The sequence below is a fragment of the Larimichthys crocea genome, chromosome V (assembly GCF_000972845.2).
Source record: "Larimichthys crocea isolate SSNF chromosome V, L_crocea_2.0, whole genome shotgun sequence".
Classification (NCBI taxonomy): Eukaryota; Metazoa; Chordata; class Actinopteri; family Sciaenidae; genus Larimichthys; species Larimichthys crocea.
The window spans coordinates 2,188,045-2,201,170 of NC_040015.1; the positions used below are offsets into that span (position 1 = coordinate 2,188,045).

Genomic DNA, 13,126 nt, shown 5'->3' on the forward strand with positions numbered 1-13,126 from the left:
CAATGTTGGTTACACTGTTTGTCCTGCATTGTTTTCAGTGTGCTCTTGTTGTCTTTGGGGACATCTAACTGAGCATTAAGACAACCGTGCTTCATGGACTGTTTATAAAAATAGAAATGAGCTACAACGCTGGCTGCAGTGAATACAAATGCATCATTGTGTTTTCAGTGCAGACGACCAAACTGTCCTGTCTCATTAGAGACACAGTTATTCACACTCCAGCGGCTGCAGGGAGACACACACTGAGCGCACTGCGATGGGCTGCTGAAGTTGTGAAGACGCTGGAAGATTTATAAATGTTCTTGATTAATTCCAACGGCCCGTCCACCGTCACAGACAGCTGTCAAAGAACTTTCTCTCTTGTTCAGAGAGTATTAGCCACGCCACAGCTCGACGAGCCTCCACATTTACACGTCACCTGTGTAAGGACATCCATCACATGATGCACACCTGGCCATAAAGACTCTTTGCCTTCAGCTTACATTTTGAAAGAAGTGGCTGTAAAACAGTGGCAGAATAATTTTTTTATCTGAATTCAAGTTGATGGAGGGCTAAATGGGAAAACAGTTAGCGGCACAGCACAGCACAATTGACAAGCATGTCTGCTCTATGGGACACACAGTGAGGAAGTACATGTGGAAGATCAGAGAAGATCAAGAAGATTATTCGGTTTCCAGGGACACTGAGCAGCTTCTATGAGAATGAGTGGAGACCCAAACAGAACCTGTCTCCCAAGCTGTTCTTCTTTACTTTAACACCCAAAACTCTTTTTTAGGATTCAAAGCAACAAGAAAACCAACAGGAGTTAGTGATGTAAGCCTGATGAACATTAGTTTTGAGGTCCCACCTGAAGCTCCTGTGTGCTGCTGCTCTGCTCCATCTCTGACAGAAGGTCATCTGCAGCCTCCAGCCAAACCTGGATGCCCTGAAGCTCTATGTGGACCTTTTCTCTCTCCTCCAGCTCCATCCTTGCTGCCTCCAAACCCTCCCTGCTCCTCTGCTTCACACTGTGAAAACACACAAACAGATACGTCCAACAATTGAACAACTTTAGAGCCTCTGACCTTGAATGAAATCCGTGAAGTTAGAGTTTGTTGGAGAACAATGTCCACAATTAACGTTCGAGCACAGAGCCTCCTGGCAGGTGAGGTCACTGTAAATGTGTTTAAACACTGTACTTGGAGGCAATGCAGTTTATCTAGGCGTAGCAAGGTAATGTCTTGTAGGTAATTGAGTTCCACATGACAGCAGCCTAACACTTGCTTGGAAATCATCTCAATTTGTCCTGTATGCAAAGCATACAGAATAGACTTACGACTTTCCTCTTTGATAAAACTTATAGTTAGGGCTGGATCTGGTCATCCCTTAGTTATGCTGCCATAGGATTAGACTGCCAGGGGAATCCCCCTCCCTCCTCTCTCTCTCTCTCTCTCTCTCTCTCTGTCTCTCTCTGTCTCTCAGGGTTATGCCTAGTCAGGCACGGTACATGTCTCATTAATGCATGTTACTAACTAAACTTCCCTGGAGTTTCTGTGCTCTGTCGTCCAGCAGGTTCTCGTGGATCAGGGCTGCTGTTGTGGTCCTGCATGACGTTCACTACATATATTATTACTGTCATTATTACTACCATATCTCCATTACTGTTTAAAGTTAGTTGATGATTTGCTGTGCGTCTGTGTATCTGAGCTCTACAAATAAAATTTGATTTGATTTAATTTGAAAGCTAGGTGTGTGGTTGCTAGGTGTGTCTGATTGGTCCTAGCTGAGGAGGTGTGGCCTGAATGGAACAGCACCCAGTCTGACCCACCAATACCCAGTCTCAAATTTGATCTACCTTATTTAAGCAAGTAAGTAAGCGTCTAACCTGCTGTATCGAGCCTGCATCGCCTGCAGCCGCTGGCAGAGTGGAGTGGGAGGAGCCTCTTCCAGGTGGGCAGGGACACCCAGCAGCGTGGCAGTGCGCAGCTCCAGTGCGGACAGCGCTCGGTGTTCGCAGTCCAGTCTGTCCTGGTACTGTTCCCAGGACTGCAGCAAGTCCTGAAGCTCCTCGGTGGAGGCCTTAACCCCGGCGTTGTCTGGAAGCTCCGCCTCCACCTGCTCCAGGACAACGGATGCCTTCTCCACCTGAAAGGAGGGACGGCACACAGTATGATCTTAGTAATACTTTAGAGTAGGGGTGTCATTTAGCTTGGTTGGTAGGGCATCCGCCCCATCCACATTTCCTGTCAGTCTTCAAGCTGTCAAATAATGCTCAAATATCTTTAAAAAATAAATAAATAAATAAAACTTCATAGTAATGTAAGTAAACAAATAAAAACTTTATTTGATATTCATGAAATCAGCAGCTGTTTAATCTGCAGTTTCACTCACACTGTTGGTGATCTCGCTCCATTCTTCGATCCTCTGCTTACTACGAGCTGTCAGCTCATGTGTGCAGCGAAGCAGTCTTGACACCTGTTTCCAGAGGGCAGTCACGGTAGCCACCCTGCTTCTACAACAGCTCTGCTCCGGACACCACTCCTTCAGCTCCTCCAGACGCCCCTGCAGGGACTCCAGCTCCTCGGACAGAGCCTGATGAGAGCCATGTCGATCAGATGAAAATCAGAAAGCTGTTTAGCTTTTAGCTGTCTTTACTGCTCTCACTTCGTAACAGAACTTTACTTTAAAATGTGACAAAATGGTGAAAAATACGTGTCCCCCTCAAGGTGGACATGTCTCATACGTACTCGGAACCTGGTTTCCTGGTCAGTGCAGTCAGCGAGGCAGATGACCTTTTGACGGATGACCTCTGAGAGGCTGTACTCTGCGCTCTTCACACTCTGCATGATTTCCTCCTGACACTTTGTGTATTTTCTGTGATTTTCTGCACACCTGAAACAAAACAAAAAATTGATAATATTAGAGACATTTGAATGCACAGAATGGCAATGTAGCTTGTTGAATTATATATATAGTTTTTTTTTTTTGTTTTTTGTTTTTTTTTGACTCTGATCGATTACTCAAGCACGTTAAAAAGATGTCTTTGAATTAATGTGATATGCAATGAATGAAGGTTATTATTTGTATTATGAATTCTCTGCTTGTATTTAACACTGTCATATAGATACATATAGATATACATATATAGATATATGTCTTTTCAATTCTTCTACAATTGGCAGATGAGCTGACAGACAAATGAATTTCCCCTTGGGGATTAATAAAGTAATTTATATTCGTATTCATATATGTGCAGACACAGATATATACATATAGATAAATATCAGACTTTCTTCTGTGAGCGTTTACCTGTTGAGACACTCCAGTTGAATGTGGCCCTTTGCCTGGAGAGTGGACATCCTCACCAGGAGCTGGCTCAGAATATTCTCCTGGAGCTGCTCAACCTTCTGGGGGCACAAGTAAGGATGCAGGGGGGCCTGGTTCTGAAGCTGCTCCACATGTGTCTGGAACTGCTCCTGCAGTTTGGTCAAAGCCTGCTGGGTCTCCTGCAGTCTATCAGAGCAGAGTCCAGCAGAGCCTTGCGGTGGCAGCAGACAGACCTCGATGTCACTCAGAAACTGTACTGCTTGTCTAACAGCACATGTGTAGCTTCTTAAAGACTCTCTGGCGTGGGTGATGTCCCCCTACAGCACAACAAACACAAATTATTAACTGAGCGTTCCAGTCTCGGCTCTCAGTTCATTTTATAGATGTTTTCATGTCACCGTGCATCACTACTAAGATCTTAGCTTTGTCAACACCTGAATGTGGTCTGGCTTGGATTCTACTTTAGTGTTTGTTTTAACCTGCTGAGTAAAGGGTGGTTACTTTGGACACAGAATCATATCGTCAATTAACTTTCAAATGCTTTTCTATGATTGTTTTGAAAAGACAAACCCATAAAACGCATTTGAAAAACAAACAATGATGATGCAACTTGCCATATGTGAGTCACATTCACTGAGGACTGCCTTCTTCAAGTCCATCAGATTTTGTAATTCGCTTCCTTGCCTGCTTCCCTTCTTTTGCTTTAGAACCTCCAGTGCTCTCATTCTTGACTCTACAGTCCTTTTCAAAGACACGATTCTCCGGTATTTGCTCTTAATCATTGTTTCATTTGGCTCTAGCGTTGGGATTATCTGGAGCTCCTGCTGGGTCTTCCAGAGGAAAGCCTGAGCGGCTTTCTTCTCTGAGTCAAAGTCCAGTTCATAAGGCATTTTGGTCTCAATGATGCTGAGGTTGTTGTAGAGTGTCACCTCCAAGGTTTCGATGCTCTCCTTGTTTTGTTTCAGTCTCTGACGCTCTGTGGTCAGTTGTGAGGGGTAAAGGTCAGCAGCAATCATCTGGAGTTTAGAGTGAGCCTCCTCAGACAAATACTTTATGAGAGGAATCTGGGCAAGCAGGGTCTGACAGAGTTTGTACTTCTCCTCTGGCTCTTTGCTGTCTTCTTTGGTCTGGCGGCCCTGCTGCCCAACGTCCTCCCTGAGGTCCTCTACACACTGCCTCATGTACAGGTACCTCTCATGCTCTATGGATTTCATTTCCACGATGGCCATTTTTCTTTGAATTTCAGCAATTATTGAGTACAGTTCCCTTGTCTTGTCTTGGGGAATCCATGGCTGCAGGAAGTCAACCTGGGACTTGTGCTCCAAAATCATGTGTTTGTAAGGCTCCAAAGCTTGCAGGGACTCCCTTGTGATGGGGTACCTGTGTCTAGTCAGATCTACCAACATCTGCCTGATGTTTTTTTCAACAGTGACCAGGTCCTTGTTGCTTGAATCTAAACACTGGATGAGCTCGTCCAGCTCCTTTTTGTTGGCCTTCTCATAGCTGCTGATGGCTCGGATGTCTTCCTGGAGACTGGTAAGCTTGTTAGAAAGCTGACAGTTCTCTGTGATGCTGAGTTCAGAGGCAATGTCTTTAGTCTTCATTAAAAGAGCCTCACACACAGCAGCCTGTTTCTCAGCCTCAACTAAGGTCTCTTGGACCTGACGAACTCTACGATCAAATTCAATAGGTGTCCTGAGCTCATCATCTGAACTCCTGGAGGCCTCTCTATGCAGATGAGCCACAACCCAGGAGTCAAGGTCAGCAATCTGCTCCGACAGCTTTTCTCTGGTCTGCAGTCCTGACTCTATCTCTCTCACAGCCATGGCTAGTTTGTCAGTGGTCGACTTTGAGAGTTGCTCAAAGGATTCCAGAGTTGAGCGCACCATGGGCACCTCCTCAGCCTGGTCTAGCTGTGGAAGGAACTCTGTCATCTCCTCTACCAGTGAATCCAGTTGGCCCTGTTTGGCCATGACTTCAGACTGCAGCTTCTTCAGATCTCTGAGCTGCCGGTGCACCTCCTCAGGGAGGAGAGCCACCCTTTTCCTCCTGCCCTCAATGTCACTCTCTGTCTGCTTTGCCCATGCAAGGCCATCCCTCATCACTACAATGATTTTCTCCATGATGGGGTTGCTGCTGGTCTGAGTTTGGGATGACACCAACTCTTCTGTGTGGCAAAGTTCATCTTTAACCCCCTGAAGACCCTGCTGTATCTCCTTTGTTTCCTTCTCCCACCGTGAACTGAGGAGTACTACCTCTGACAGCTGCTGCAAATGAAGGTATTTTTGTTGGGCAGCTTTAACCTCAGCATTTGCCTCCATCAACTCTTGTGCCTTCTTGCAGTTCCACTGAGTATCTGAAGCAGACTTGGTTTCAAGGTCTTTGCCGATTGTCTTCAAATGTTCCTGAAGACTTGATAACACGGACAGGAGGCTGCTGGTCTCATGAGCGTTGATATTTGTATGAAACAAGATCCTCTCCACAGCTTTTTCCAGGCCTCTCCACGCCTCTTGTAGGCTCCTCTGCTCAGCCTGTGCAGTTGTTCGCTCAGACCGGCTGAGATGGGGGCACAACTTGGTATGGGTCACGAGCATCTCCCCCAGGACTGTCCTGTTGTCCTCTATACTTCTCTGTAAGGAGCTCAATCTCTCTGCTTCCTTGGTGCTGCTCTCCTCTGGGGACCTGGAACGGAACAGGAGGGAGTGTTGAGATTATTTTACATTGAATGTAAATAAATAAAAAAGATTGCTTTATAAAGATTTAAAGCTCCTGGTCTCTGCCCCCCTTTGGCCAGGACCGAGTCTTCCCTTCTTTGTTTGATCTTAAGTTTTAGTTTGTCTGGGCTTGTATGTTGTGAGTTTGTGATGTGATTTTATGTTGTATAATAGCATATTACGTTAACTACAACCTTCAATTAAGAAATTAAATAAGAAATTAAAAGGAAACCAAAGATTCACAGACTAGAAAGACTCACTTTCTAACAGCGTCCAGTTCTGCTGTCAGTCCCTCCAGTGTGGTCTTGGCTGCTTGGGTCTGTCTGCAGTATTCAGTCACCACCTGCAGCTGGGACTCTTTACTCTGAGAGACAGCAGCTGCATCCTGAGCAGCAGTACACCATTGGTCCTCCACAAGCTCCAGAGTGTCCCGGTTCTCAGCATCAGCACCTCTCAACTGAAAGAGCCATGCTACCTGTGCCTGGGCAGACTCTCTGCACTCCTGTACTCAGCAAGCCAACATAAACACACAATTATTTAATGCCTATATTCTTAATGCAGATTTCATGATTAAGATTATCTGATTATTACTAACACAAGTAAAATGCTAAGAGTGGTTTATGTCAAAAGTTACAAGGGCCTGCTGCAGAATTATTTTGTACTGCCAGTGTGTACTTATTTTTAATATCCACCTTTGATACTTATTAGAGAGGCACAATTCTGGGGGCAATTTGGCATTCTTATCTAGGTTATGCCAACCCACCAGTAAAAATCAAGCTGCTGCTAAAAATGATCTTTTTTCTTTATTTCTCTAGTTAGTAATGTACTCTGTCATTTTGAAGCACACCTGAGCCTCCTCCAGCTGCTGGGCCATGACTGTTGGGTTGAGCTCTGCTGGGTGGTTCTTGCAGCTCAGGACTTTAGACACCAGCCTGCTTAGACGATTTTTCAGATCACTGGTGGATGTCATCAGAGACTCCGGAGCATCCTCCAGTGGTTTACCCTTAAGACACAGAAACACATCAGAGCCTGGAGTCTTGAAATGTCCAGTTGAAGCCCAAAATGGGTGGTTAATTCAAAGCATGACCAAATTAAAAACAGGAATCTTGCTTTTGTCAGTTTAACCCATTTAGGGCCTACATGAATGACTGTTATTTTAATTCTATGTAATTATTCCCTCTAAAATTAGAAATACTCAGAAATATATGTATTCTTCTTCTTCTTCTCCTTTCGGATTTTTCCTTCAGGGGTCGCCACAGCGAATCAGTTGCCTCCATCTAACCCTGTCTTCTGCATCCTCTTCTCTCACACCAACTACCTTCATGTCCTCTTTCACTGCATCCATAAACCTCCTCTTTGGTCTTCCTCTAGGCCTCCTGTCTGGCAGTTCAAAACTCAGCATCCTTCTACCAATATATTCACTATCTCTCCTCTGGACATGTCCAAACCATCTCAGTCTGGCCTCTCTGACTTTATCTCCAAAACCTCTAACATGTGCTGTCCCTCTGATGTACTCATTCCTGATCCTATCCATCTTGGTCACTCCCAAAGAGAACCTCAGCATCTTCATCTCTGCTACCTTCAGCTCTGCCTCCTGTCTTTTCCTCAGTGGCACTGTCTCTAGACCAAACAATATCGCTGGTCTCACCACAGTTTTGTACACCTTTCCTTTCATTTTAGCTGAAACTCTTCTATCACACATCACACCTGACACTTTTCTCCACCCGTTCCAACCTGCCTGCGCACGCTTCTTCACCTCTTTTCCACACTCTCCATTGCCCTGGACTGTTGAGCCTAAATACTTAAAATCCACCTCCACCTTTTTTATCTCTTCTCCCTGTAACCTCACTCTTCCACTTGGGTCCCTCTCATTTACACACATCAGAAATATATGTAATAAATGCATTTATTAAATTAATTTTTAAAAATGCTGCCATTTTTGGTATTTTACTGTAGACAGAGCAATGGAAAGGATATAAAAGATAAAAAATAACATCAGCCACAAGCCAGATTCAAACCTATTCTCACACAATATTCTTTGCACTTAAAGCCCCTGTGTATTTGTAATTTTAGTGCTGTATCACTAATTCTGATACCTCAATGAGTTTAATGTTGGGTCCGGTTCCTGCGAGCAGCTGTACTTCTGTGAAGAGGGTCCCCATGGCAGATTCTTCTGGTACCTCCAGGACAAGTTTCTCAGTCGTCATAACACTTGCTTCTGCTTTAGTTTTGTTTTCCTGAGAGGGCACTCCTTCCGCCATGGTTAACTCACCCCAGACAATGTCAGTTGAAGATTTCTGAACTGTCTGCGTTGATGTTGGTGATACCATGCCAGCCTTGTCCACCTCCTTCCATTGTGAAGACATAAAATCAGTTTTATGTCTTTGCAGGACAATTTCTGCCTGAAACTGTTTACAGTTTTGTCTGAGCTGAGAAAAGAAGCTGTTGCTCCTTTCCCTGCAAGAGTAGTTAGCCTTACTCTCTTGCAAGACAAGTGATAACATGCATAAACAAGTTCTACCCCAAGGCAATAGCATGTTTGGTTGCAGTGAAAGTGAAAAGGTTCAGGCTTATATTCTTTGTTTTGCCTGTAATGCTAATAAAACATAGCTGTCCATGTCCCCTGTGCTGCTTTGAATATAAATATCTAAAGAAATTCTAAAATATTTAAGGTAGTATTTAGCCATGATACAGTAGGAGCCCAATGTTTTACATGACATTACAAGAGGATTTACATGTAAGTAAGGAAGCCCTGAGAGGCAAGTCAGAAAAAACATTCTAATGACTCATTTTCTAAATCTTCTGTAAATTATTAGTTTAGTTTTAGAAGTTTTAATTCGTGAGAAGTTTTGGCAGGTAAGTGTTTATTGTAGTAAAACTGATTTTAGTCACAACAGGCTGATGTGCACCATGATCTAAATAAGACTAAAAACATTCATGATTTCTTCCAGGTGAGTTTAAATTTATCTATGCACTCTAAACATTTATATTAGTTCAGAGTTAGAAAATGGAACACCAGCTCCAACAGATTTTTTTCCTTGTTTGCCTCTCCAGCCTTATATGCATGACTTCCCTGGAGTAAAAACTGCATCCTCTTATTCACTGGATATTGTTTCTCTCTACTCAACTTGTCTTTGTATGTGCTTTCTTCTATTATTATTACAAAGGTATTCCTTATTGTTACAATGACATTTCTTCAAGGGAAAAATGTCACTGGAGATAAGAATATGTTTTCCATTTGTTTGATAGTGTGTTTTCTTACTATCTTTTTTCTTTAGATATATTTTTTGGGCCTTTTCAAGTTTTATTTTTTAATAGAAACGGCTGAAGAGTACTGTAACAGGAATGTGAGAGAGAGAGAGATGGGAAATGACATGCTGAAAGAGCCACAGTTTGGATTCGAACCCTAGGCTGCCGCAGCAAGGACTGAGCCTTCGTACATGGGGCAGCTGCTCTACTAACTGAGCTAAATGACACCCCTTTCTCACTTTCTTTTAAACAAATATTACATTACTGCTAGAACTTAAAATGAAATATATCAGGTGTTTCCATGGGACAGTGGTTATGCAAAACATATATTGTCAATTATACATACATATATGTATATATATATATATAGAAATTGTCTTACCTGTGGTGAATCCATACTTTGAAGTCTCATTTCACCAGTGGTGGTGGTTGTGGCCATTGGGAGTGGAACATTTTGTATTTCTACCTTGACCATGTTTTCACTTTCCTCTTCCTGAGTTGTTTTCTTCTTCACCTTATTCTGATCTTCTTTCTTATTTTCCTTCGCATCTGTTTTGTGTCTCTCAGTTTGGGCTTTCAGGACCACACCAGGTTCAGACAGGGATTCAGTAAAGCTTTCTTGCACTTCTTTGCTGGTCATTCTAACTGCAGGCTTGTCAGACTGATCATCAGTGGAAGTTACAGCCTTGCTTTCTTTAACTGACTCATACTGGATACTTGATTCCATGACAGTTTTGCATTCATGTACATTTATGTGGATTTCTCCCTCTTTAACAGACTTTTCATCCAGGCTCTTGGGTACATTGGGCATACCATGCACTGACACTTCAGGATGCTCTTCTTGGTCCCCATGGTCCTTAACCTCAGAAGGTCTATTCTGTGTGGTTTTCAAAGGCTCTATCTTACTTTCAGTTTGGCTTGGTTTTACTATGTCTTGGTCATATATGTTTATTTCTATAAATTCTGTCTCTGTCACGTGTGGTTGTAAAGACTCAGAAGAAGCAGGAAAGTCAATTTTAGGAACACTGTCTTCAGCACTGCTTTCTTTCATCTTTAATGCAGTCTTTTCAACTGCATCTTTCTCTGGTGTAACATCAGCAGTAGTTATATCTTCATTTCCTGACATTCTTTCACTCTGGATACTTGTTTGAACAATATCGATCACTTTTGCTCTTGTTACAGATGTGTTTTCCTGCTCTGGGCTGGTCTGTATATCTAGTTGTAGAACACGCACTTCAGGCCTCAAGAGGATTTCCTTAACAGAACTTTCATCTAGGCACTTGGGTGTATCATGCACATCATGTGTCAACACTTTGCCATGCTCTTCCTGGACATCAAAATCCTTGACATCCTTGGGTCTTCCCTGTGTTGTTCTCAAGAGCTCCAACTGTTGACCTGGTTTTCCTGTGTCATGCTCAGATAAGCTTATTTGTAGCAACTGTGTCTCTGATTCACTTTTCTGCACTGCTGCAAAAACAGTGGTGGGTTGGGAAAAGTCACCTTTAGCCACATTGTCTTCACATTTACTAATGTTTTTTTGCACTTCTACCCTATCTCCTCTACCTATCTTAGCTGCAGCCTTCTCTGGCTGAATATCAGTGCTAATAATATCCTTGCTTTGTGGTTCTGTCTTACATTGTGTCTGACCAGTCTGTGTATCCACATGCACTTCAGCCTCTTTGTGGATTTCTTCCACTCTAATCAGCTTCTCTTCCAGGCTCTTAGGTGCATCATGAAGGTAAAGTGTTGATACTTTGTGGACACCTTGTTCCATGTCCTCTCTGGGTTGTTCCTGTGAGAGTTTCAACTGATTCAAAGTATCACTTGGTTTCATTAGGTCTTGCTCAGATAAGATAGTTTCTGAAAACTCTATCTCTGCCTTATGAGGGTGTGTTGATGAAAAAACGGCAGAGGGAGGTTGAGTAGAGTCAATTTCATCAAGCCGATGTGGCTTTATCTCACATGTCTGGGTAACTCCTATCTCAGGCAGATCAAGGACCAGATATCTCTTCTGAATCTCAACTGCATTTTTCATCATGTTGTCGATGTACTCTGCCACATGGGGTGTGTCAGTAGACATGGTGGAGGCAGGTGGTTCTGTTTGAGGCACTTCAGGAGTTAAAGACGACTTCTGACCGCTAGGCTCCTCTTTGGTTGATGTCAGCTTTGTGGGAACAAGTTCTGCTGGAGGTTGAACAGCCGTTGGCTGTCTGTTGGTAGGTGAAAGCATACCTTCTGCCACAACAACACTTATTTCATTTGTTTCTGGGACCACCTCTGAAGTTGAAGACAGCTTCTCACTGTCAGGCGTTTCCTTGGTCTTTGTCAGGTCTTTGGTAACAAGTTCTGTCAAGGGTTCAACACCAGTTGACTTTCTTGGAGTTGGTGAAAGACTACCTTTTTCCACAACAACACTCATTTCATAAGTTGCTGGGACCACCTCTGAAGTTGACGTTGCCTTCTCACTGTCAGGGTCTTCCTTGGTCTTTGTCTGCTCTTTGGCAACAAGTTCTGTCGAAGGTTGAACACTCTCTGACTTTCTTGAGGTTGGTGAAAGACTACACTTTTCCACAACAACACTCATTTCATACGTTGCTGGGACCACCTCTAAAGTTGAAGATGGCTTCTCATTGTGAGGATTTTCCTTGGTCTTTGTCAGGTCTTTGGTAACAAGTTCTGTCAAAGGTTCAACACCAGTTGACTTTCTTAGAGTTGGTAAAACTATACCTTTTTCCACAACAACACTCATTTCATATGTTGCTGGCACCCCCTCTGGAGTTGAAGAGGGCTTATGACTGTCAAGCTCATCCTTTGACTTTGCCAGCTCTTCACTAACAACTTCTGTGGAAGGATCAACACTCTCTGACTTTCTTCGGGTTGGTGAAAGAACACCTTTTTCCACAACAACACTCATTTCATATGTTGCTGGGACCACATCTGAAGTTGAACATGGCTTCACACTGTCAGACATTTCCGTGGTCTTTGTCAGGTCTTTGGTAACAAGTTCTGTCAAAGGTTCAACACCAGTTGACTTTCTTAGAGTTGGTGAAACTATACCCTTTTCCACAACAACACTCATTTCATACGTTGCTGGGACCACCTCGGAAGTTAAAGACGGCTTCTCACTGTCAGGTGTTTCCTTGGTCTTTGTCAGGTCGTTAGTAACAAGTTCTGTCGAAGGCTCAACACCAGTTGACTTTCTTGGAGTTGGTGAAAGAACACCTTTTTCCACAACACTCATTTCATACGTTGCTGGGACCACCTCTAAAGATGAAGACGGCTTGTCACTGTCAGATGTTTCCTTGGTCTTTGTCAGGTCGTGGGTAACAAGTTCTTTTGAAGGTTCAACACCAGTTGTCTTTCTTGGAGTTGGTGAAAGAACACCTTTTTCCACAACAACACTCATTTCATATGTTGCTGGGACCACCTCTGAAGTTGAAGACGGCTCCTCACTGTCAGGCGTTTCCTTGGTCTTTGTCAGGTCTTTGGTAACAAGTTCTGTCAAGGGTTCAACACCAGTTGACTTTTTTGGAGTTGGTGAAAGTGTACCTTTTTCCACAACACTCATTTCATATGTTGTTGGGAACATTTCTGAAGTTGAGGATGGCTTGCTACTGTCAGACCTTTCCTTGGTCTCTGTCAGCTCTTTGGAAACAGGTTCTTTTGAAGGTTCAACACCCTTTGACTTTCTTTTGGGTGGCGAAGGCTTACCTTTTTCCACAACAGTAATTTCAGTTGTTGCTGTGACCACTTCTAGAGTAGAAGCTGGCTTATGACTGCCAGGAATTTCTTTTACATGTGTCAGCTCTGTGGTAACAAGTTCTGATAAAGGTTCAACACCCTTTGGCTGTCTTTGG

General features: G+C 43.4%; 1 protein-coding gene across 1 annotated transcript in view; it reads right to left on the reverse strand.

Moving 5' to 3' along the window:
* syne2b (spectrin repeat containing, nuclear envelope 2b) overlaps positions 1-13,126 on the reverse strand; it is an 81,449-nt gene that overhangs the window by 10,639 nt on the left and 57,684 nt on the right. The window contains exons 59-68 of the mRNA XM_019264052.2: positions 9,652-13,109; positions 8,117-8,368; positions 6,868-7,023; positions 6,281-6,522; positions 3,921-5,988; positions 3,289-3,623; positions 2,727-2,871; positions 2,371-2,571; positions 1,865-2,124; positions 848-1,007 (exon numbers count right to left, since the gene is read on the reverse strand). Coding sequence (XP_019119597.1) covers positions 848-1,007; positions 1,865-2,124; positions 2,371-2,571; positions 2,727-2,871; positions 3,289-3,623; positions 3,921-5,988; positions 6,281-6,522; positions 6,868-7,023; positions 8,117-8,368; positions 9,652-13,109 — 7,277 coding nt within the window. The remainder of the gene's footprint in view (positions 1-847; positions 1,008-1,864; positions 2,125-2,370; positions 2,572-2,726; positions 2,872-3,288; positions 3,624-3,920; positions 5,989-6,280; positions 6,523-6,867; positions 7,024-8,116; positions 8,369-9,651; positions 13,110-13,126) is intronic.